The sequence below is a fragment of the Podarcis erhardii genome (genome assembly GCF_964252035.2).
Source record: "Podarcis erhardii genome assembly, chromosome: 1".
Lineage (NCBI taxonomy): Eukaryota > Metazoa > Chordata > Lepidosauria > Squamata > Lacertidae > Podarcis > Podarcis erhardii.
In genome coordinates, this window is record NC_138497.1 from 73,244,674 (window position 1) to 73,271,213 (window position 26,540).

General features: G+C 41.0%; 1 protein-coding gene across 1 annotated transcript; it reads left to right on the top strand.

Annotated features, from left to right (window-relative positions):
• The first annotated feature begins 930 nt into the window (after positions 1-930).
• On the top strand, positions 931-26,417 carry NCR3LG1 (natural killer cell cytotoxicity receptor 3 ligand 1). The gene is made up of 10 exons (XM_081855134.1): positions 931-1,553; positions 4,515-4,865; positions 6,761-7,087; positions 8,501-8,596; positions 11,191-11,631; positions 12,393-12,707; positions 14,665-14,976; positions 15,807-16,112; positions 24,059-24,106; positions 25,518-26,417. The coding sequence occupies exons 1-10, from the start codon at positions 1,463-1,465 to the stop codon at positions 25,832-25,834; spliced, it is 2,604 nt and encodes an 867-aa protein (XP_081711260.1). The 5' UTR covers positions 931-1,462; the 3' UTR covers positions 25,835-26,417.
• The last annotated feature ends 123 nt before the right edge of the window (positions 26,418-26,540 follow it).

Consider the following 26,540-nt stretch of genomic DNA (forward strand, 5'->3'; position numbering starts at 1 on the left):
TTTTCTTTGAAGTATTGTTCATTTGTTTTTAGTGCCACTTATTTCTCTAAAAAGGAATATTTAGGATGGTGGCCCAAGTCTCATGAAGGTTGTTTTTAAATTCCTTTTTGGTTTATGACATGGAGACTATGTTTCCTTGTCCTTCACCCTGCCTCACATTGAAACTTTTCAGCAAGAGTTCTTTGGCACATAGCTACTGCCCATGTAGCTCTGCACTGTCTACACTGGCAGGCAGTGTCTCCCTCAGTCCTACCTGGAGATGCTGGGGTTGAGCCTGGGACCTTCCACCTGCAAAGAAGATGCTCTGGGCATCCCAACAGATACATAGTATAACAAAGTTGTACATATCTGTGTTATTTCCAGTGCAATATTTGTATGCAGAATGTTGTTTCACCCTTACTTTGTATACATGAGGTATAAATTAAATTGAATTCATAGTCAGTTGCTTTGGGTCCTCTATGACCATCTTCTTCCAGTTACAGATAGGTAGCCGTGTTGGTCTGCCATAGTCAAAACAAAACAAATTCCTTCCAGTAGCACCTTAAAGACCAACTAAGTCAGTTCTTGGTATGAGCTTTCGTGTGCATGCACACTTCTTCAGATACACTGTATCTGAAGAAGTGTGTATCTGAAGAAGTGTGCATGCACACGAAAGCTCATACCAAGAACTGACTTAGTTGGTCTTTAAGGTGCTACTGGAAGGAATTTGTTTTGTTTCATCTTCTTCCAGTAATTGTTGTGGCAGAATTGTTATGTTTGGCAGAATTAAAGACAACAACTCTGTAGATCATAAACATGGATGTTTAACATTTTTTATTATATTTATTACATTTATTGGTTGGTTAATACAGAAAATGTATTGAAGCAACCAACAATTGGAGAAAAACACAGAGTTTATTTGTTGTCAATGTGAGACAATAAACCAGAGACTTGGAGCATGAATTGAATACTCAGGACTGTAGGGGGCTATGGGTTGAGATTTCACTTAAACTCAAGATTAGGCTTAAGTCGAGCTGTCAACCATTTGTGAGATTTGCTGAGGTGCTGTGCCTGTTTGGTTTTCTGTTTACCTCCTGTATTTTAACCCGGCTTACTCGTGAGCACTCCTCAGCTGCCTGAGAAATGAGGATTTCTTTTGACGCCACGGATACGAGCTTCGAAAGTTTATTGCCTAGTACTCAGCTACGTACAGGAGCTGTTTCTTGGTCGGAGTTTTTTTATTTATTTATCCCGGTTTAACTACTCAAGCTGTTGAAGTTGACTTTTTGACCATGCGAAGCTTCCGTGCGATTTTAAGTTTCGCGGCTGGCCCCTGCATGTCCACTATCTACGTCAAGTCCAAATCCAACCAAAGCTCGCAATCTCATAAGGGAAAGTGAAACCTTTCACAGGAGAAAGACGATTGTGGGAACCTGGCGAGTTCTTCGCGTGGAAGGAAAACCGCGCCTCACCAGCGAGACCCATGGACTGGGGAGGTGGGTTGGCGGCCCGCAGGGGTCTCCTGCTCGGCTTCTCGGTGTTCCTCTGTGGCGGCGGCGTCCTCCAGCCGGCAGGTAAACGGAGCGGGCGAGGGGCGTCGCTGCTGCAGCTGCTGCTTCCTTTAAAGGCCGCTCGGCAGCCGCAGGGCGACTCGCGCCGTGAGTTCGGCTCCTGCTTGGGGGGAGCGCGCGGAGGTCGCTCTCGCCCCGGGGGAAACAAGCGGAAACTCCTGGATGTAGGGGAGAGCTAGTAGGGGAGCTGAGTGGGGCAGCACAGGCCACCCGCTCGCCCTCTCTTGGAGAAGCGAGTTTTGCGACAAGGGGCGAGGCGGACGCTAACTAACGAGAGTAAGGCGGACTAAGGGGAACACTTGTTTGGAGCAGAGGAGGAGGAAGGGGGCGCTTTGTAATTGCTCCTCCGTGGAAAGCCCAGCTCCTCCGTGCGCCTCTTCCTCGCGGAAATGGTGCCCACTAGGCTCGACATGCAGTTGGGCTTTTGAGACTAGGGAGTTTTCTCTACCTATCTCTGGGGCACGGATTGGAGCCATAACGCGTGTGGAAGGAGAGAGAAACCCTTAACGGAATCCAGACTGGACTCCCGGCCTCTTCAGCTTGCATTGGGGAAGCGGGAGAAACCACTAGCTGGTTTCAACCGAAGTTTCCTCTTCGGTGTGCTAATTTCTAGCGCTTGAGGAAAAATCCCTGAGAGCGGAGTGTTAAATCCGTCAATCAGCTGCGTTACCGTCTGGATCCACAGGGGGCACGTTTTATTATTATTATTATTATTATTATTATTATTATTATTTCTTAACTAATTTTTTATATTGTACTGCCCTTCATCCGAGGATCACAGAGCGGCTTACAATATAAAAACACAAAAATATATAACAGTAACAAACTAAAGCAATAACCCCCTCACAGGTCATATAGATGGTTCAAATAGCCAAAGGCGTGGGAGAAGAGGAATGTTTTTGCCTGGCGCTTGGACGTAGCCAAGGAGGGGGTAAAACAATAGAAATACTTAACTGAGCAATCGCGTTGGTTCTGCCCCCTAACAAAAGTCCTGCCCCCCCCCCCAAATCCTGGCTATGCCCATAGCCTGACACCTAAAGCTATGTCACAAAGGCACCAGGCAAGCCTTCCTGGGGAGAGCATTCCGCAAGTGGGGAACCACCACAGAAACGGCCTGTTGCCAACCTCCAGACTTCTCACAGAGGGGCACACGAAGAAGGGCCACAAATGACAATCATAGGGTTTGGGTTGGTTCATACGGGCATAGGCAGTCCTTGAGGTATTTCAGTCCTGAGCCATTTAAGGCTTTGTAGGTCAAAACCAGCACTTCGAATTGGGCCCAGAAACTAATTGGCAGCCAGTGCAGTTGGGCCAGGATCAGTATAATATGTTCAAACTATCTTGCTCTGGTGAGCACCACCTGGAGTTTCTGCACCATCCTCAGAGGCACTCCCACTTGTAACATGTTGCAGTCATCTAACCTAGAGGTTACTAGAGCATAGGCAACAGCAGTTAGGCTATCCTTATCCAGATAGGTGTGCAGCTGGGCCAGCTGTAGGAGCTGATGGAGGTTACTCTGTGCCACTGGGGCCACCTGAGCCTCAGGTGACAGCAGTGAATCCAGAAGCACCTCCCTTCAGAGGGAGTGTAACCCCATCAGGAGTTTTGGCAATTTGTCTGAAAATGAACAAGCCTTCATTCCTGGCTAAAATTTGGCCCTTTGGCATGCTGTTGACTTTCCAGAAGCCCTAACTCAGCAACAGGAAATCCTCTGGCCTCTAGATGGCACTGTAAATCCCAGAAAAACAGTTCAAGTTGAGAAAGAGAAAGAAAAAAACCAGTTGCTAAAATAACCCTCAAGCCAGAGCAACAGCCTAATAACAGTTAGTGACAGGACATCAGCTTGATCTTTTCATTGCTAAAAACCATATAGGCTACACAAACATAAAGGAAATATAGAAAAAGAAAGGGATCCTCAACATTTTGCCATTGTCTGTCCTAAAGTATTATTGACTGCCCATTCCCCAGTGTTAAAGATTAGAGCAAAGTTCACAGGTGAAATATAGGAGACTATGGTTTTTGTTTTTGTTTTTTTTGTCCCATTTTACTACCAGGAACCCTGGTGCTGGCTTCTGCTGGAGGATCAGGTTAGTTGAATCCAACCCTATATTTCTAAAAGGGTCATTCCACACCAAATCACCTGGTGCCATGTGCTCTCACAACTTATATTTTCTTCAGGTTTTTTTTTTTTTTTTTTTGTTATGTGTAGATACCTATGAGATAACCTCAAATTATTTTAAAAATACTTTTTGGTTTAAAATTGGGGGCAGGATAATTTTATTTTAATTTAAATTTTCACGCAATTTAGGCGGGTGGTGCTGTGGTCTAAACCACAGAGCCAGGGCTTGCCAATCAGAAGGTTGGTGGTTCGAATCCCCGCGAAAGGGTGAGCTCCCGTTGCTTGGTCCCAGCTCCTGCCAACCTAGCAGTTCGAAAGCACGTCAAAGTGCAAGAAGATAAATAGGTACCGCTCCGGCGGGAAAATAAACAGTGTTTCCGTGCGCTGCTCTGGTTTCGCCAGAAGCGGCTTAGTCATGCTGGCTACATGACCTGGGAAAAGTGCCTGTGGACAAACGCCAGCTCCCTTGGCCAGTAAAGCGAGATGAGCGCCGCAACCCCAGAGTCGTTCGCAAATGGACTTAACTGTCAGGGGTCCTTTACCTTTTTAGGCTAATGCAATTTCTGTGTCAGATAAAAACCTCCTGTTTCACTTATTTTTTAACCGATTGGGCCTATTTTGGTATCAAAATAAAGGTAATTGTGGTCTCTTTCAAAATAAGGTATAAAATAAGGTGTCAAAATGGTATTAAGTGCCACAGAAAAGGATCACCGACCATTCAATAGGAAACAAAAAGCTATTTTGTTTCCCATACATTTAATATGGGCAGTGATGAATCATAGCCTTCTACTGTTAGAAAGGTCAAAAGACTATTTGCAATAATGCTATTTTTTTTCTTTACGAAGAATCTCTGAAAGTGACAATGGAAAGTCGGGTGGTGGCAGTCTTGGATACAGATGTGATGATACCATGTGAGATCTCTGAATACAGTACTCCAGAGCTAAAGATTGCAAAAATAGCAGTTGAGTGGTATTGGAAGCCTTCTTCCAAGGAAGCGGAAAATATAGTGTACACCATTGTTTCTGGAGTGCCTAAATCTTATAGAAACGGTGCAAGAATGGATGAAAGTGAACTGATAAAAGGCAATGCTGCACTTTCCCTCCCCCAAATACAGATTAGTGAAGAAGGAATATACATATGTTCTGTGACTGTTACCCCAGATTCAAATGAAGGAACCACTGTTGTGGAGCTAATTGGTAAGTATTTATGTTGCACAAGTTTGTAAAAAACTTACAGAGAACGAACTTGTACATTTCAGAATTTCCCAGTAGCTTTAAGGTCTAACTAAGCATTATACAAGTGTGCATGCACACGAAAGCTCATACCTAGAACTAACTTAGTTGGTCTTTAAGGTGCTACTGGAAGGAATTTTTTGTTTTGACTATGGCAGACCAACATGGCTACCTATCTGTAAGCATTATATAAGGAAATGTATGTGATATCACCCATCTTTAGAGAAAAGTCACTTTGCAAGACAGTAATTTAGAACAGTGAACTACGGGGGTGGGAGAAGCATGCTTAATCCTTTCCCCCAGGCATCAAAATACATTCCAAGCTGCTTCAGCCTCCCCCCCCCCCCCCGAGATGCAGGTTTGGAACCTTGTAGGGGTGGTTTGGTACAGTGAGAGGAAAGGAAAGTGTTAAACTTCTACCAAAATTTCTTAACTATAAATCACCTGCTTGGGAATCATAGAACTCTAGAATTGTAGAGTTGGAAGGGATCCCAAGGGAATCTCTACTAGATCATACATGGCAGATAGCTATCCAATCTTTGCTTTAAAACTTCCAATGAAGGAGTGTCTGCTACCTTCTGAGGGAGTCTGTTCTAAAGTCAGACAGCTCTTAAGAAGTGTATCTCTTCAAAAAAAAGTCACTTTGTGTTATGGAGAGGTATAGCTAACTCATTAAAAGTTTTGCTAAGCAATTTCTTATATACCAAGTTGGACCTGCCTTAAAACGTTGTATTGTGGAGTGCTCCCATTAAGGCCTCCAGCCACTCAGGTGGTATCCAAGATACCCCATTGCATTCTCTCTTCATCACCCCGATTTTTCATGCTCCCCATCCCCAACAGGTTGTCAGTATTTTGTGGCTACTAAGCATGCTCTTTTTTTGGGGGGGGGTGCCTCCTTAGATTTCCCCCTGTAGTTGTTGTTTTACTTCTGCATGCTACTATCTCCTCCTTGTGTCCTTCTTTTGGTGTTGTCACTCAACACCTGAGCTCTGTTCGACAGACTGATATTATCATATATATTTGAAACACTTGAAGCCAAAGAATTGGCTGGTTAGTTCAAATGAATCTTTGAAAGTTAAGTCCACTCCCATTGCTTCTTTGCCCTCACTGCGCTTTTAGAATTGCCAGATCACAAAAGCTACACTAACAATAGAAGCTGCCACTGACATAATTATCTCCTCGGGGTCTAGGTTCTAAATTGTAATAATCCTATATATATGTATGTATGTATATATGTATACCTGTAAAATTTGTTCTGTATCCTTCAGTGTCAAAATGCTATGAAGGCAGCTTAACTACTTAAACAATACAATGATAAATAAATAGCAACAAAAATAACAAAGCAGAGGAATAAAAAAATACCTTCATATCAATGGTGGGGAAAAATAAACCAGGTCCCTTCAGGTCCGTCATTTACCTTTCTGCTTTTTCCATCCAGTTGTGCAGAGTCTCTTGTAACTCTAGTTTTGCCCAATTTTGGTATTCTCCTGGACTCCTTTCTTTAGCTCTCTGCCTCCACCATTATTTTCCCCCAAGTTCCTTCTTGTTCACTTCTATTACCACCAACACTCTTGACCAGCCTTCTTAGTAGGCTTCCCCCCTTCTCACTCATAGCACACAGCTCCTCTTGACCCACAAAACACCTTCTTCAGGATTTCTCTTCTGTGCCTCTTGCCCCAGCCATCTCCTTCTAATTAAACAACCCTCAACCCAGGTTTTTAATTTAAACCATGTCCTTCTGAGAAATCAGGAGTATGAACTATGACTTTCACTTCACTTTCAACCAGCTTTTGTCTGAAAAACTGTATAAAAATGCAGTAAAAACAGAAATAATGACACTTTTGATTATCTCCATGCAGCTCAGCCTTCAGTAAAGCTGTCTCCCAGGACAGTTGAACTAGAAGACGGCAAGGAGAAGACCCTGTCATGCACAGTGAATAAATTCTATCCTCTTTTGATTGAGGTTCATTGGGAGAAAAAATCTGAACGCGGCAATAACGAAGTTGTACCTGCAGATGATATTTGCACAGGGGTACCTGTGAAAAATGGAGATGGCACTTTCACTGTAACCAGTAAACTGGGGCTACAACCATCTTTACAGGATAATGGAAATGTCTATAGTTGTGTTGTGGGACACAAATCATTTTCCATATGGCAGGCCTTCAATGCCACTTTGATAGTAACAGGTATTCCTTCTGTTGACCTTTTCTGCCTGTGTGTGTGTGTGTGTGTGTGTTTGTGTATAATAGTGGGTCACATCCAACTGGTGTACTTCCATGAGTGTAGGGGCTTTTGATCCAGAAGGGGAGGGGATATTTGCCCACACACCCTGGAGCCTTCAGCACCTTCCACTAATTCTGCCCTATGTTCTGAAATGTAGCCTTCTTTCTCCAAAGATTCATATTGTACTTACAAATGCATTAGTCTTTGGGACTTCCATGCTAGGGCATCACAAGGAAAGGGATAAAATATATTGTAATGCCTTTATACAAATCTTTGGGAATACTGTGCACAGTTCTAGTTCCTGCATCTCAAAAAGATTATTGTGGAACTGGGAAAGGTGCACAAAAAGGGCAACCAAAAATGATATTAGGGATGGAACAACTCCTTAGTGAGAAAAGGTTATGGCACTTGGGGCTTTTTAGTTTTTTTTTTAAAAAGGCAAATATGAGGAAGGGACATGTTAGAATTGTATAAAAATATGTGTGATACAATTATCTGGGATGCGGGTGGTGCTGTGGGTTAAACCACAGAGCCTAAGACTTGCTGATCAGAAGGTTGGCGGTTTGAATTCCCGTGACGGGATGAGCTCCTGTTTCTTGGTCCCTGCTCCTGCCAACCTAGCAGTTTGAAAACACGTCAAACGTGCAAGTAGATACATAGGTACCGCTCCGGCGGGAAGGTAAATGGCGTTTCCGAGCTCTGCTCTGGTTCGCCAGAAGTGGCTTAGTCATGCTGGTCACATGACCCGGAAGCTGTATGCCGGCTCCCTCGGCCAATTAAGCGAGATGAGCGCCGCAACCCCAGAGTTGGCCACGACTGGACCTAATGGTCAGGGGTCCCTTTACCTTTACCTTTATGTGTGATATAGATGGAAATTAGTTCTCCATTAACACAATCTGGGATCATCCAGTCAAGTTGACTGGTGAGAGGTTCAGGGCAGACAAAAAGAAGTACTTTTTCATGCAACATATGCTTAACTTACAGAATTCACTGCCATGTGGTGGTCTGTTGATGGCCATTAGCTTAGATGGGTTTACAGTGCGATTGGACACAATTGTGGACTGTAAGCCCACCAATTGCTACCTCCAAAATCAGAGGTAGCATGCCTCTGAATATAACTTTCTGGCAAACAACAATATGAGAGGTCTTTATGTCCAGTTTGGAAACCTTATAGTCATGCTAGACCAGATTAGTCTTTGGGCTGCTCCAGCAGGACTTTTCTTATGTGCAGTTGGAATAAATGGGGCTAAAATAACTTTGCCACGATTGAGTAGCTGAATATGAAATATTACTTCTCATCAAAAGGTTGCAACAAGGCTGAAACATTTTGCTATTTTGTGTGATAAATAACAAGAACAATTTCTCTCTCTTTACAGAACCACCACCAAATTTTACCTGGTTGGCTGTGATACTTGTTTTATTATTACTTGGTGTGATTCCTGTAATTCTGTACATAATGTACTTTAAGAAAAGTAAGTAATGGGAAACATTAAATTAATTGATTATTTGACATTTTCAATTAAGAGAATTCTATACTATTCATCAAAGGTGGTTAGGGGTGGTTTACAAAAATAGATTAATATGAAACATAATACATGCACGTATTCATTATTATTAAAGTAAAATTAGTACTTTTGTGAAATCTTAATCTTTGGTAAACTTAGGTCTGAAATGACAGTATTCAAAAAATCCTAGGCACCAGTACGCCAGGCACCAAAAAATCTCCTTGCCTGTGGTTAAGAATTTTGACTAAGTTTTCTTTTAAGTGGCTAAGATTTCTTTGCTGAATTAATTGGGGAAAGGCCATAACTCAGTGATAGAACATCTGTTTTGCATGCAAGAGGTCCTAACTAGTTAGTTCTAGCTTCAGCACTATCTTGGAGATGGATGGCTGTCAGTGACAGAGTGGTGGCCCTATGCCCCAGATTTATCGGCTCACTAGAAAAGACTCATGGAGTCTATACAACTGAAGCTACTATTTGACATTGCAAGTGCTCAACTAGCAACCAATAACATCCACATAAAGTAAGTCCTGGAATAAACCCTGAAGGTCATTTAGTCCAAGCCCCTGTCACACATAAAGCACTCTTTCTCAGCTCTTTTGCTTCATTCTACATGATACAGAAATAGCACACTCTGCAAGATTCTTAATTCAAGGCTACAAAGCTAACCAAAATACTCGGGTGGGATATGTACAAAAGGAGTAAGAAGGAATGCTTAATCTGCGACTACCCTGCACTGAACAGGGAGTTGGACTGAATGACCTTTAAGGTGTTAAGGAATATAGCTAGTGTGTTACAGTAATTTCATTAGTGAGGGAAAAGCTGTCTCACTCTGATTCATTTCCAAAATGCACCTGCCTCAATTTGACTTCTTTATCAATTTACTGGGCAGATTTGGTTGCCATGTGTCCTCTTATTCCAGGACACGTCCTCTTTTTCAGGGCTAAATTTCTGTCGGTGGATTTTTAAAATATGCCCAAATGTCTCTGGCTATACTTTCTGGATGAGACATAGACTTGCTTTCCTCTTCTCTTCACCTGTCCCCCTCAGCAATATATCACAGAATCTATATCCTACATATAGTAGAGATATTTAAAACGAGAGTTGTCATAGCGTTCTCTTTGTTGCTCTTCAAAATATGGCTACCTTAGTAAGCATGCAACTATATGTATAAAAGGGCTTGGATTAGAGCATTGGTTGTGGGTCAGTGGCTGTTATCAGGAAGGGATGGATCATTGTGAAACACTTTGAGGAGCAGTGGCGTAGCGTGGGTTGTCAGCACCCGGGGCAAGGCAAGTAATTTGCGCCCCCTAACCTGTGGATTTGTGCCCCCTAAACCGTGGATTTGCGCCCCCTAACCCTAACCTAACCCTAACCCCCAGATGTTGCGCCCGGTGCGGCCGCCCCCCCTGCACCCCCCACGCTACACCACTGTTGAGGAGAGCTCATCTGAAAAGAAGGCTTGCATGTGGATTTTGCTCAGCAAGGATTTTGAATTACACAAAACCCTCTGGGACCAAAGAGAGAAAAGCCTTTGTGCAACCTGTATATAGTGTGTAAATATAGAGCGTGTATTTTGTGTGTGTCAGGTAAAACAACTACTTAAAACAAGAACTGTTTCGGGTTGGTGAGCTAAGCAACTTTACTGAAGCTTCCAGGGCACACACAGAGAGAGCAAGATTTATAGATTGAAGATAGCACCCCACATCACCATAAGGTTCTTTTAAACTCTTATTATTCTGTGGGAAAGGTGCACATAGCCAGTACACTTCCATCCATTCTGTGTTAATGGGTACTCATAACATATCATGGTGGCTTCTGCTTAAGGTGGAACTAATCACAACATAGGACATCTACTGCGTATCCATCCATATTGTCTAAATAACACTTCTGTTGAAGGTGTGACCTTTAACAGCTGCAAAACCCAGCATTTTGGAGCTTAAGAGAACATGGAACTTAATACAATACATTAAGCTGTTAGGTTTTTTGTTCACTGAACTGTCACTATTCAGTGTCTTATTGCCACAGAGGAATTATGGAAGGAATTATCCTCCAAATCAGAATGATTCTTTGTGCAAATTCATTTGCTGCAAACATCTTATTAAAATCCCTGCTCCTACCTTCTGGCTTTCTATCATATCATCCCCAGCCCTTTAAAGCTTTAAACAGTCTTTGTTGAACTGGCTTCTTTAGTAAGGCTGTTGCTATACTCAACTGAACCTAACCTCAAAAATAAACTCTTCCTAATCTCACTGAGCCAACGCTTCATCCAGGACTGTCTTTTTCTTCCAGTTATGCTTTACCTGATCTGTACTTCAAGCACTCTGGATAGGGACTGTGCCACTTGATCTATGATACAGCATCTTGCATACATCGCTATTCACCATGTATCAGTCACTAGCATTTGCAATAGACTGAATGTGATAATTACAAAAAGGAAAAATAATGCTTAGTTGTAAACTGCAGCAAGAATGTTCCTCTTACAGATGACTTGTTCTAATAATATCAGTTGAAACACTGCTACAAGTTTCTACACCTGAAATTCTTTGTTTTGTTCTTTATAGTTCAACCAGGGATATTTTCAGCAACTGCAAATAAGGAATTGAAACATTTGGAAGAAGCACTGGTGGTGTTCTGGCTGCAAGGCTTTCGTCCAAAGCCTTTAGAAATAGTTTTTTTCTTAAAACTCCAAAGCAGGAATGAAAAACTGAAACTGTGCTCTTGGAATACTATGACAGGCAGCAATATTGAACACGGAGAAGATACACCTCTTATCATCACTGGAAAAGAAGAAGAAAGTTCTGATCTTGAAAAGACTTTGAAGACCATGTTTACCTTTGATCCAGCTTTGCAAGTAAAACAAAGGTGCACTTTTGACGTTTACTGCAAAGTCAACATAGTTCCAGATGTAAAGCATCTGGAGGAGTTTGAACTTATACTTGAAGTTAGACATGAGGCCTTTCCAGATCGTTTGTCTACTGAAACAATATCATTTAAAGTCATAGGTAAGTAGGAAAGATGGGCTGAAATGATCACTTAGAATAATACTACATATTTCACTGGCTATTACAGTGGTACCTCGGGTTAAGTACTTAATTTGTTCTGGAGGTCCATTCTTAACCTGAAACTGTTTTTAACCTGAAGCACCACTTTAGCTAATGGGGCCTCCTGCTGCCGCCACGCCACCGGAGCACAATTTCTGTTCTCATCCTGAAGCAAAGTTCTTAACCTGAAGCACTATTTCTGGGTTAGCGGAGTCTATAACCTGAAGCATATGTAACCTGAAGTGTATGTAATCTGAAGCGTATGTAACCCGAGGTACCACTGTATAAGAATTCTGTCAACAGATGAAAGGTGAGAGAGCTGCATGAATGCAATGGGATACTTTCTGCTGCCAATGATGATACACAAAGGGAAACAATGCAGGATTGTAGCTAAACTCTTTGATCAGTCTACAAAAAGTGAATGATAAAATGGGAAAGCAGCACAGGTGGCTTGTGTGGAGATTATTTCTCTCAATCTCGTTCAGTTTGACTAGTTTTTATAATTTGTGAGCCCGTACGAAGGGCGAAGTGATGACCTTTAAAGCATTTCATGGTATAAGGCCTGCATGGGATTGTGTACTCCCTGCCTTCTTCAGATCAGAAATTCATATGTGGATAAAAGAAAGTCTATACTTATTATCTTCTCCAATTGCAATCTACTTAATAGTAATATCACTTTTTTTGGTATGTATACATTTATTTATTTATTTATTTATTTACAGAATGTACTCCCAAAGTCTCCAAAATTGAATGTGAGCCCCCTGTACCAGAGTGTGGGAAACTCATCACATTAACTTGTTTAGTAAAAGATTTCTGCCCACGGGAGTGTGACATTTGTTGGCTAAGAGGCAATAATGAGCCTTTGGATGCTATAAGTAACACAGAGGAGCCACAACTGGACCCAGGATCAAATCTGTATTGCAAGAAAAGCAGAGTATCCTTTATACCTCAACCAGAAGACCATGCAGTAGACTTTATTGTTCAAATCAACCATTGTAAAAAAGTTATAAGACATAGTTACCCACTCATGTTAAAAGGTGAGTACTCGGCAAGTTCTTGTGCAATGAACAACTACTTGTGCTTTCTGTCTAAATAGTTTATCTAAAACTGGAAATACATAATGCAATTGTTTCCTGTATCTGTATTTGTTGTGGGTCTTTGATAACTTGTATTGAAAGAGATCACTTGTATCTCTTTGTCATTAGGTGATGCTATCGTGGGTTTGTCCCATGTAAAATATGACTCAGAGAGTCCTTGCACAGAAGTGTCAAGTCCTTCATAAAATTAGTTTAGAAGTTTTTCTGGGTGAAAAAGCAAAGCAAGGTCATAGCTGATATGTGCATCTTCGTAGGAAAATTATAGTGTCTGCTAGTGGCAAATTGTAAACATGACAAGCATTATAGTGCAGCCAATTTAAAACATGAATCAAATGAGAAATCGAAGCTCTCATCTGTTTCAGTCCAGAAGGTCAAAGATGGCACACTTTGCATTCCAACCAGAATAAAACACAGCCATGTTTAATCATATGCATTTAATAACAAATAATATATATGTGGGTGTCATATACGTTAGAATATGTTACAGACTGCCAAGGCTCTCCTGCCATTATATGCATAGTCTTATCATTTCTCCATATACCGTATTGTGTGGATTTGAACTACCGTATTTTTCGCCCTATAGGACGCACTTTTCCCCCTCCAAAAATGAAGGGGAAATGTGTGTGCGTCCTATGGGGCGAATGCTGGCTTTCGCTGAAGCCTAGAGAGCGAGAGGCATCTGTGCACACCAACCCCTCTCACTCTCCAGGCTTCAGGAAGCTATCCGCAAGCCTTGCAAGCCTGGTGGGAGTTCCCGCGGGCTCACAAGGCTTGCGGGCAGCAGCCTGCAGCCCCGGTGAGTGTCCACAAGCCTTGCGAGCCCGGCGGGAGGTCCTGCCGAGCGTGCGAGGCTTGGGGCGGCAGCCTGCAGCCTGAAGCACGTGGAGCCCTCCGGAGGGTGCCCCGTGCTTCGGGCAGGTGTGCGCAAGGCTTGGGGCGGCAGCTGCGGCTGGGGGGGGGGGGATAATTTTTTTTATTCATTCCCCCCCCCAAAAAAGCAAGCTCCGGGGACAGCTGGGAGGTGCAGCGCATCTTCCCGCTGTCCCCGGACCTGATCTGAAGGCGGGCTGCGGGGAGAAGAGCGCCTCTCCCCGCTGCCGGCCCCACAAGCGCCTGGGGGGAAATAAAATTATTTTCCTTTATTTCCCCCCCAAAAAACTTGGTGCGTCCTATGGGCCGGTGCGTCCTATGGGGCGAAAAATACGGTAATTAAATCTGCAAAGCTTTTAATTTGTAGTTTTGTGAGATTGCTCTGATTTTACAAAAGATCTGACTCCCAGAGTTCACTGGGAGAAGCCATAACATCTAAACTAGGCAAACTTGGTAGTTTTGACAAGACTGGTGTTAATTGCTCATTCTGTCTTCTAATTTCAACCAGGGTTGTAGTGAGAGTGAAAGGATAAGCAACTGTAATTTTTCCAAACCTAACTCTTTTTGAGAGAGACCGTGTGTATATATCCATGTGTGTATCCACTGAGGATAGGAGTTCATGCATCGTATGAAGTAGCCAGTGGCGTAGCGTGGGGGGTGCAGGGGGGGCCGGCCGCACCGGGCGCAACATCTGGGGGTTAGGGAAATCCACAGGTTAGGGGGCGCAAATCCACGGGTTAGGGGGCGCAAATCCATGGGTTAGGGGGCGCAAATTACTTGCCTTGCCCCGGGTGCTGATAACCCACGCTACGCCACTGGAAGTAGCCTGTAGTCCATGAAAGTTTATGCCATGATATGTGTTATAAAGTGACACTAGGCTAGCTTTTGCTGTAACATACTAATGTGACACCCCATCTGCCATTTGTCACTTCTGATTTACTGTTTTGCAATACCAGATGTACTAGCATTATTTGAATTTAAACTAATATTTTCAATTGTTTGTTTTCTCTGCATCTGCATTTTTTAGGTTACCCCAAAGTTACAGATATTACGTGTGAACCAAATTATCCTAAATATGGAACTACATTGTCTCTAACCTGTAAAGTCACAGATTTCTTTCTTAGTGACATAAATATTCAATGGCTTGATGGGGGTATTGAAATAAGTAAAGGTGTGGTCACAGAGGGGCCAGTCAAAGACTCAAATGGCTGCTTGAAGTTGTCTTCTGAGCTCCAGCTGATACCAACTGCTTTGGATCATAATAAGTTCATTATTTTCAGTGTGACATATGGCGACCTGAAAAAGCCAATTATTAGAGATGTGTATCTAAAGCTCCCAGGTATGTACTGAAAATCCTTTGGGATCTTTCAACTTTTGGCAAATGGCAATTTGAGCTTGTTTATTTAACAAAATTTGAAAACCACTTAATTTTAAAAATGTCGTTAAGGGATTGTAAAAATGTCTAAGTGATTTACATAAAATAAAATGTATATTAAATTGAGGATCAATGTAGTATTATGATATGAAACAGTTCCCTTTGCAACAAGGGAGGTTTGACATGTTTGTGTACTCTGATAGGTGTACCGTATAGCTATGTCTCTACTAGCAGTCATGTGTCCCTAATATCTGCCAGTTTTGTTTGTTTTTTGAAAGTCCAAACTTCCTTGCAGACTTGCATTTAGTAGTTCTGAAGATTCCCTGGTAGAAAAATCAGGTAAATCTAATAAAAACTAAAAAACCCCCAACATATGTTCACACATAGGCACTGATGTTACTAGTTCACCCCAAGTTTTTTGAAAATCAAAAACCATATTCTCGGATCTATATTCATTGAAGATGAATATCCTTGCAACCCTGCTGATCTGAAGTGTGATTTAAACAATGACACATTTAAATCCTTCATAAAATCCCTGTATTTTTTTAGAGGAATGTTATAGAATAGATTCACATTGGGGAAGGGCAGTAGAATATCCTAGGTTTAGCCCCTAGCATTTCCAGGCAGGGCTGGAAATATCCCCTGCTTAAAACTGTGCAGAGCTGCTGGCAGACACTGTAAATAACACTGAACTAGATGGATTAATGGACTGACTTGGTATAAGGCATATTTTTATGTTCCTGTTGTCTTGTATTGTCACTTCAAGTACATCCTTTCCTTTCCTCCCCATTTAGTTCACCGCCCTGAGATGTCTGAAATAAAGGCAACACCAATGCAAAACAGCGAGAGCATCTCTTTGGAAACTGTCATATCAAATTTTGCACCTTGCAACATAAAAGTGACATGGTATGAAGAATGGGAAAAAATATCTGAAGACAACCCCAGGAACATTCAGATTGGAGAAAACAAGTTAGGTTATTTTGTAAGCAAATTACAGTTTAGTCCAAAAGGAAAAGACTCCAAAAAGACAATCAGATGTGAAGTTTTTCACCAAGCGACACAGGATTTTAAAGAAACAAGCTTTGTGTGGGAAGGGAAAGGTAAGAACTTTTTTTTTTAATGTTTTCAGCGCAGAATGTACAGAATTTATGTAAGGGATTCAGACATATCCCTCCCAAAACACTGCTAATGGGGGAAAAGGTGATTCCTCTTCTCAATTAAGCACTTCCGTTACTTAGGACTTAGCTACATTAGTAAAAAAACAAGAGTGTTTTAAATGCATTATAAACATGCAACACCAGGTGGTACTGTAGAGCACAAAACTTTTCTATGTGTTTTATGTAGAGTTTTTTCTTTTGTTATAACAATTTAATTATAGCGTTCCCCCCCCCCCCCGTGTGTAGATATACCCTTGGTCATGCTGAAAGGTGACTTTGTAGTCTTTTGGGTACCTATGATATTACTGGTGACATGTGATGGAATTCCCCAATCATTGGGAAGAGGGGTATTTAACTTAGATTTTATGTTAAGTCTTTGAACACTGGAGTGACTCAAAGAGCAGAAGCACTTATGACTCAAAGGGCAAGAACACTTACAGCTGCTTTTAAAAAGTGTTCTCCAATTTCTCCTCACTCTAGCGCATTGTGTTGCAATGCATTGGCTCTTTTCCCATCCAAATTACACACCACCTGAGATAGTAGTTTGAGATTTTTTTCTCCAGCTCTCAGTGATAAACACTGACACTCTTGCTTTATGCACAGGAAGAGGGCTTGATGTAAGCAGGGTTAGTTCTATTTTTTAAAAAAGGTGCTGCTAACATAGTGGCCAGTAATAAAATATGTAATCTACATAAGAGCCTTACTGAGTTAGTGCAAACCTAACTTTGCTTGCCAATATGGACCATTGGATTGTAACAAACCTCAGATGTACTTGGGAGCTGAATCAACACAGCCCATGGTCTGTACAACAATGTAGGTTCTGCTTTGTTGCTTGCCAGGATGTTTTGTAACTAGTCAGGTCAGTAGTTTTGGTGATTCTGAGGCCCATGGGCATCTAGTTCCCACATATGTTTGGCTTTTGCTGGGGCCTAGCTGTCTACATTGATATGCATGGAGAAAAGCCGTTGTAAATTGTGCTGTTAGAGGGCAAGATTGTAGAATGAATCGGCATGAAAACATCCTGAACCATTCCTGTTTCCGTCCAGTGTAAGTAGTAGTGTTGTGATGAATGTCAGCTGTAATTTTATTTGTGGTAGATGCTTTTAAATAATATAATAAACTGGAAAAAATGAAGACAGTGATACATGCTTTCAGTTTGTTTTCATTGTAGCAGGTCATCTAGAAATTCAGCAGCGCTCTTCAGGGATGGCTTATGATTTTCTCATATTTAATAATATGCTTCAGAAGACAAGTGTATCTGGTTGTTATGAATACAAAAATCAACATAGCTTCCGGAGGCGGCGCGAAACGGCGATGGCGGTCCTCTTCACTGTCTGAAGAGGGGCTCCGCAGGAAAGGGTCGTTCGCTGCGGCATAGCGACGACCCGTTAGGAAAAACCACGGGCAGAGGGAGCCCGTGGCCGTGGGACTCGGCGGGCGCCAGGAACTCCCCCAGAAGTGTGGAAGGGACCCCGTAAGGGGCTCCGGAGCGCGAAAGGGGGAGCGGCGCTGTGAGTTCATCGCTCTTTCTGCGGGAGGCGAAGCCGCGCAGCTGCTGCTGATGAGCGCCGACCTTTCTTCCTGTGAACATCAATTTGGCAAGTAACATACCCGTGAGTAAAGTGAACTACAATTTGGACCTAAAATATCTTTTTTTCGGGTTTGAAACCGGGTGACGAGTAAAAGGAAGTCCGTCTCCCGATACTGCTTACAAGATCAAAGCAAAGGCACAGAGGAGCGCTGAGGCGCTTAATGGGAGCTTTGTAAAGTGGAACTATTGTGCATTTACAGAATTTGCAGTCCTCTTATTTAAAAGACCAAGAGAGATTTTATTTCTGCTTATGGGACTTGTATTTGGGACTTTGTTTCAAGAACGCAAGTCGTCGGGCTGTCAGTGCGTAACTGAGCTGTCAAACTGCGGACTACAGTAACAAGATTTTAAGCTGCTACATATATTGAGACTTTAAATGTTTAAAACATTGTTGCAATTACCAATCTGGCTCCTAGCGGCTTTAGTTTAAAAAGTAGAGGACTCTGCGAACCTTCCTTATTGTCTTGGAATTACAAATTAAAAAAGAGATTATAGAAACTTTAAATGGCGGAAAAATCCTCTCCTTCCCTGAAACTTTAAGATACTCCCCCTAGAGGATTGTGGAGTTACAGAGGCCTGGGAAACATACTTTGTTTGGAATTTCTGTGGTTTAATTGTTTGTACTCTGGACTTGCTTTCTCATGGAATAAAGGATAATTTGACCTTGAACAAGAGGCAGGTGTGGAATGAGTGGCACAGGGAAAACAAGAGCAGCCAAAGCTAAAGAAAGAGAAAAAGAGAAAGAAAAAGAAAGGAAGCCTGTGCAACTTGTCCAAACAACTTTAGCTCATCATCGCAGATCATCTGTTCCAACCGTCCTGACAGCACAGGAGGTGGAGGCTGAACAGCCTGCTGAAGAGGACATGGCAACAGGAGGATCTGACACAGTTTTGAAACAAATTTTAGAACAATTAGCAATTTTAAATCAAAAAGTGGACAATCAATCACTAAAAATAGACCAAGCAACAACTACTATTGGTGCATTATCTGAAAAGGTCTCTCAGAATACACAGGCAATTGAGAATCTACAAGGAGCTACAGCTGAAAACCATAAATTAGCTGTGGAAGCCTATCAAAAAGCGGAGCAAGCAAGCAAAAAAGTTGATGAGATTAAAGGTGAAATCAAGCCTCTGCAAAGACAGGTAGGGGAACAACAGGCCTACCTGTCGATGGTGGAATTGAGAAACAAGGAGAATAACCTTAGGTTGAGAGCTGTCCCAGAATTGGAGGAAGGTAATTTGGAGGGATTCTTGACACTTTTATTCTCCAAATTTTGGGGAATAGAAGAGGAGAAAGACTTTAAAATTGTGACTGCATTTAGACTGGGCAGATCGGTGAAGAAAGACAAGTCCAGAGACTGTTTGGTCATTTTGAGATCAAGGGAAGAAAGAGACAAGATACTAGGCCTACATTTCAAAAAATCTCTAGAGATAGAAGGTAAAAAGGCTGAAATTTACAGAGACATACCCAAATTGTTATTGGATCTTAGAGCCTCATACTTAGAACTGGCAAAGCTGTTGAGAAACAACACAATCCCTTATAGGTGGGAGTTCCCGCAAGGACTATCATTCAGCTATAAAGGAAAGAAAATAAGAATCAGAACACCAGAGGACCAGCAGAAGTTTCTTCACGACAACGGGGAAGACCTCCAGAAAGGAGCAGTTGCGTCTTGGCCACCCCCACCACCAGAAACCAAACAGCCTGGAGCTGGACCATCACTGCCACCGCCGGGAACGGGGGACCTAGACACCCCATTGTAAGGCCTATAAATTGATTCAGGATGTCTCTGCAACTTCTTAGTTGGAATATAAATGGCGGAAATTCTCCAGAAAAAAGAAGGAAAGTATTTCATATATTGAAGAAAGAACAATTGGACATTATTTGCCTGCAAGAAACACATGTGACAAGGCTTCATCGGAAAGTGCTAATTAATAAAAGGTTAGGCCAAGAATTTATTTCTTCGGACAGAGTTAAGAAAAGAGGAGTAGTGATCTATGCAAAGGAGAGCCTGTCACCGAAATTTCTATTTAAAGATGAACAAGGCAGAGTTTTGGCCATTGAAATCTATACACATGGAGAAAAATTTTTGATATTAGGAATCTATGCACCAAATGATGGAAAATCGGAATTTTTTAAGAAGCTGCATGAGACTTTACTGGACTATCTAGACTATAACAACATCATTATGTTGGGAGATATGAATGGGGTTGTCTCTGTAAATATGGATAAGTCGCAGAGTGTAAATATAACAAAAGAAGGCAGACTACCTAAAACTTTTTTTGAAATGACAGACAATATGGATTTGATTGATATATGGAGAGTCAAGAACCCCCTAGGAAAAGAAGGAACTTTCTTTTCTGAAGCTCATCAGTCATGGACACGAATCGACCAAATATGGATAACTAAAGGACTGGCACCTAAAACTAGAAAAGTGGAAATCTGCCCAAAAACTTGCTCCGACCATAATGCTTTGAAAATGGAATTGAGACTAAACATAACCGGATCCTTCCGATGGAAAATGAATGACACTTTATTCAGAGATCAGGAAATTGTGAAGAAGGCCCAAAAAACTTTAAAAGATTACTTTGAGACAAACGTAAACACTACGGTGGAAAAAAGAACAATCTGGGACGCAAGTAAAGCGGTGATGAGAGGGTTTCTAATACAACAAAACACTGTAAAGAAAAGACTCTGGAATGAAAAGAAGCAGAAGATACTGGAGAGAATAAGTGAGGGTGAAAGGAAATTAAGATCCAGGCCCAAGTCTAAGGAAGTGCTGAGAGAAGTGAAATTTTTCCAGGCCCAATACATGAAACTGATAAACCAAGAAGTGGAGTGGAAAATTAAACAAATGAGACAAAGATCTTTCGAGTCAGCAAACAAGTGTGGGAAACTGCTAGCATGGCAGTTGAAAAAAAGACAAAAACTAAATACAGTTACAAATCTAGAGATTGAAGGAAGAATGGTTCAGAAGCCTGAAGAAATTAGGAAATATTTCCAGAGATATTTCAAAGATCTGTATGCACAAGGGCCGCAGAAAGAATCTGAGATAGATCAATTTATCAAAACTAACGGATTACAAAAAATTTCCCAGGAAATGAGAACAACCCTGAATGTTAAAGTTTCACAGCAGGAAATCGAGAGTGCCATACAGAACCTCCAATTAGGCAAATCTCCAGGCCCTGATGGACTTACCTCCAAATATTATAAGGTTTTGAAGGACTATTTGATACAACCCTTGATGGAGGTATGTAACCAGATCATGGAGGGTAAGAAGGCACCAGAAACGTGGAAAGAAGCTTTCATCACATTGATTCCTAAAACAGAAACTGAAAAGACTCAACTTAAGAACTACCGTCCCATCTCACTCCTAAATGTGGATTACAAAATTTTTGCAGATATTTTGGCAAATAGATTTAAAAAAGTACTGAACGAAGTGATTCACAAAGATCAAGCAGGCTTTCTCCCGGGTAGGCATTTGTTTGACAATACGAGAAACATTATTGACATTTTGGAACTCTTACAAACAAATATTAATACTAGAGCGGTACTAATTTTTATTGATGCGGAGAAAGCCTTTGACAATATTTCCTGGATGTTCATGAAGAAAAATTTGGAAGGGATGGGAGTGGGACGGGGGTTTGAAAATGGCATAGAAGCAATATATTCAGATCAAAAAGCTAAATTGATAGTAAACAATGTGGTGACGGAGGAATTCAATATTGAAAAAGGGACACGACAAGGGTGCCCTCTATCCCCATTATTGTTTATCTCGGTCCTGGAGGTGCTTTTGAATATGATTAGAAGGGACCGGTCAGTTCGGGGCATTGAGGTTGGAGTGAAACAATATAAATTGAAAGCATTTGCAGATGATTTGGTATTAACATTACAGGAGCCAGTTTCTAGCACAAAAAGAGTTTTGGACTTAATTTCTGATTATGGTCGGGTGGCGGGATTTAAGTTGAACAAGCAAAAGACTAAGGTCTTAGCAAAGAACCTAACGTCTACAGAAGCAGATGAGTTTTTGAAAGAGACAGGATTAAATGTGGTTAAAAAGGTAAAATACCTAGGGGTGTACTTGACTTCTAAAAACTTGAATTTGTTTAAGGACAACTATGAGAAATGCTGGTCAGAAATCAAAAGGGATTTGGAAACTTGGACAAGACTAAAACTTTCCTTGTTAGGCCGAATAGCAGCTATAAAGATGAATGTTTTGCCGAAAATGTTATTCTTGTTTCAGACCCTGCAGATTGTGGACAAAGTGGTATGTTTTGGAAAGTGGCAGAAGGATATCTCTAAGTTCGTTTGGCAGGGCAAAAAGCCCCGAATTAAGTTTAAAATACTAACAGATGCGAAAGAAAGGGGGGGATTTGCCCTGCCAGACTTGAGGTTATATTACGAATCTACAGCCTTCTGCTGGATGAAAGATTGGTTTTTGTTAGAGAACACTGATGTCCTAGATCTGGAAGGGTTTGATAACGCTTTTGGGTGGCATGCGTATTTGTGGTACGACAAGGTTAAAGTTCATAAAATGTTCAAAAATCATATTGTTAGAAGAGCAATTTTTATGGTCTGGACAAAATATAAAGACTTATTGGAGAGCAAAACACCAAGGTGGCTTTCACCGGCAGAGGCCAAGGCACGTAAGAGACTTAACATGGAGGCCTACTGGCCAAAATATTGGGAATTAATTGAAAAAGATGGTGACAATTGGAAGCTGCAGAGTTTTGAAAATGTAAAAAGCAAGGTGCGAGACTGGTTGCATTATGCTCAAATTCGGGAAATTTTCAAAACAGATAAAAAGGTTGGGTTTCAGGTGGAAAAATCGAAATTAGAGACAGAATTGTTAGAACCTAAAGACAAATTACTTTCAAGAATGTATAACTTGCTGCTTAAATGGAATACACAGGATGAGACAGTCAAATCCGCCATGATAAAGTGGGCACAGGATATTGGACATAACATTATGTTTGAGGACTGGGAAAGGCTATGGACCACCGGATTGAAATTCACGGCATGTAGTGCCCTGAAAGAAAATATTATGAAAATGATATACCGGTGGTACATGACCCCAGTCAAGCTTGCTAAGATATATCACCTGTCTGATAATAAATGCTGGAAGTGTAAAGAGGCGGAAGGGACGTTCTTTCATCTCTGGTGGACATGTCCGAAAGTGAAGGCCTTTTGGGAAATGATCTATAATGAGTTAAAAAAGGTATTTAGATATACCTTGCCTAAGAAACCGGAGGCCTTCCTTCTGGGCATTGTAGACCAGAATGTGCTAAAGAAGGATAGAACTTTTTTTATGTATGCCACAACAGCAGCAAGAATTCTCATCGCAAAGTGTTGGAAGACACAAGATTTACCCACACTGGAGGAATGGCAGACGCAGTTGATGGACTATATGGAACTGGCGGAAATGACTGGCAGAATCCGAGACTTGGGAGAAGAAAAAATGGAAGAGGACTGGAAAAAATTTAAGGACTATTTACAAAAATACTATAAGCTGTATGAATGTTAAGAAAATGCACTTTTTAGGAAATATTAGCCCCAGCAATGGTAATTAGGTGAAATGAAAAATAAGGCACAAGAAAAGAGAGGTGAAATTAAGAAAAATCTTTATTGCATTATGTTTTAATTACAATATATAAGATCATGGTTACAATAACTTTGACTTTGGTAACATGAAATTGAAAGATACAATAAGTAATGAATTGAAAGACACAATAATGAACTGAAAGATACAATAAGTAATGAAATAAGATAATAAATAGCTGAAGACTTTGTATCATGAATATTGGGTTACAAATATATTGAAATGGGTAATATGACAAAATGAAAGATACAATAAGTGATGAAATAAGATAACAAAATGCTGAAGTTGGTATTATAAATAATGCAGATTCGGGAAGATGTGGGGAAGTCCAAAGGATTCTGTAAAAGAAATATGATTTATGAAACTCTTGTATTTTATTCTTTGTTCTTTTTTATTCTGTAAAACTAATAAAAATATTTAAAAAAAAAAAAAAATCAACATAATGCTCTTACAACACACCTGGTTTTAGAAATTTTGTCTTGAATTCATCAGAGAACTAGATTTTGAAATTTTCCATGAATATTGCTCTGACTGTATCTCCCCCCACCGCAACCCCCCCAAATACTACCCTTGGAAGACAGTTGGCTAATTGCAGTTGAAAGCGTGTTGATTCAGTTGAGTAGCATTTTTGCTGTAAGTATTTCTGTTACGTGACATGATGCTTGCCCAAGGCCTAATATGTTATTTCTTCTTTTAAACAAGATGACTCTGATAGCCTTGACAGCATGTCTACAGTGAGTGAAAACCACGGTGAGTATTGCACCTCACGTGTAGGTAAAATGCAGGTACATGACACATTGACTCAGTGGTTTCATATCCTAGTTTGTAGTCCCAGTTAAAATCAGAAAACTGTTTAGATGTTTCTTGGAGGAGGCAGTGGGAGAAGAGAGCACTTGGACAATCTTTACTCTGCCTTATAAACCATTATTTATTAAAGTGAGATCATTACATCTCAACCAGACCATTAAGTTACACTAAACGTGCACATTATTTTCATAAGGGATGATCTGAAAGATCAACTTAGTCCATTCTGTAAAACTTGTACGCAGGGATCTGCAAACTTTCTTCTGGCATAAAAGCCTGCCACTATTTGTGGCCACAGTGACCACTCCTCTCAGCCCTCTGAAATGCACAAGGAAACAGGAAAGGGTGCAGAGGAGTTCCTCATGTCATGCTTCTATTTACGCCATTCCTATTCTGCTTAATGTATGACAATATATTTATATACCACTGGATAGTTTTTAAAAATCATAAAAAGAATAAAACAATAACAGGTTTGACCAAACAACTATGTGAAACATTAGTTTTAAAACAAGTAGTTTATGAATTTATATGCCAACATTAATATCTTAATAACTGAGTCTCTAGCAACCTATAAAAGATACTGAAGACATATGAAAGACATTCATATATGCTTAACTGAACAGATGAAAGTCCATCCAGACAAAACTACAGATTAGGGCTTGAAGATAAAACTGTAACCTTGTATTTATTTAGGGACCTGACATCCCTAATAGTAAGAGTTTTAATATCCTGACTTGGCATAACTGCCCTCTTTCCAGCTATCCTTTTACCTAGGTGTTTATTCTCTCCATCTCATTTGCCCTTGCTTTCCTGTCCTGGTTCAGTTCTTCATCTTCCATCCTCAACAGATTCTCAACAGCTGTCACTTACTTTGACTCCAGCCAGCAATCCATTACACTCCACTGCTGTCAGTTATTCTTACAACCACTCTAGTTCCCCAGTGCCTTGCTATTCCTTTTTATTCCTCTGCCCTTAATTGCCAATGTCTTGAATGTAGCTTCCATTCACAGCACTAAGCAGCGGTTGGGTAGGGAACAGACATAATGCAATGTGAACAGAAAGTTCAAATTATCTGACTTGAGGAAAATATGCAAATGATTGGAAACTGAACATCACAATCAGGGATGCTTAATCTGAAGAAGTATCTGAAGAAGTGTGCATGCACACGAAAGCTCATACCAAGAACTGACTTAGTTGGTCTTTAAGGTGCTACTGGAAGGAATTTGTTTTGTTTTGACTATGGCAGACCAACACGGCTACCTATCTGTAAAGGGATGCTTAATGTTAGCGAGATGCCTCTTTCAGGTATGTACTTCAAGAGCAGTTTCCTATTCAATTTCCTATTCCCTCTCTCTAGATCCTAAGCCCCCCATTGAAGAACCAGCTCAGCCTATGAAGATAGAATGTGTCACCAGCAACCCAAAGGCAGGCGAGGTGACTCTTCGCTGTTTTGTACCTGGAATAAGAGCAGAGGATGCCATTGTTTGCTGGTTTAACGGAGTATATCCAGTTGATGATAAAATACAGAATGAAAACTGTGGCGATGGATCTGGTTTTATTTCGTATGTGATCATTACAACCGAAAAAGATAAGAAAAAATATAAAATCAGATGTGTAGTTTATGTAGATGCAAATGATGAATACTTGGATAAAACCTTTGATTTAGAACTTTGAGAAATCATTGTCTAAAGACAATGAATATACAAAAAGAACCACAGGAAAAATCTACTGCAGGCTTCTTTCATACATCCCCTGCTTGCTTCCATGAGGTGTGTGGGTCCTGTCGATCCTATTTTGTGGACCCCCACAAAATTGATGGGCATTCCCATTCAAATGGTGTATGTGCACTGCGTCATGTGATTGATTATGTAGGGCGGGGCTTACCTGGGCTCTCACAAGATTTTATTCAAGTTGGCACCCCTGCTTTGAAGCCCTATGTGAAGAAAGCCTGCTTAATGAGGTTGTAATGTATATTATGTAATATAATGAAATACTGTATAGCATAATATAATGTATGGGTGATGATGATGTTGAAAATCTCCACTCTGGTTCAGTGATAAGCTGTAACAGGATGGTGGTAGAATTTTCAGTACACAAAAGAGGGACTGATGGTAAGCATATTTTAATTGGTGGATATATCTAGCTGAGCACTGGCCAGCAAAGCAAGTTCAGGAGTTGCCATTGAGCAGGACAGGAAGGAGTCAAAATAGAGTTGCACTTAAATAAATCAGTAAAGGACCTAGGTCAATGGTAAAAGAAGGGCATGGAAGTGAAAAAGGATTTAGAAATATGGTCAAATCTGAAGTTATCATTGCTAGGTCGAATTGCTGTGATAAAGATGAATGTATTGCCAAGGATGTTGTTTTTGTTTCAAACACTG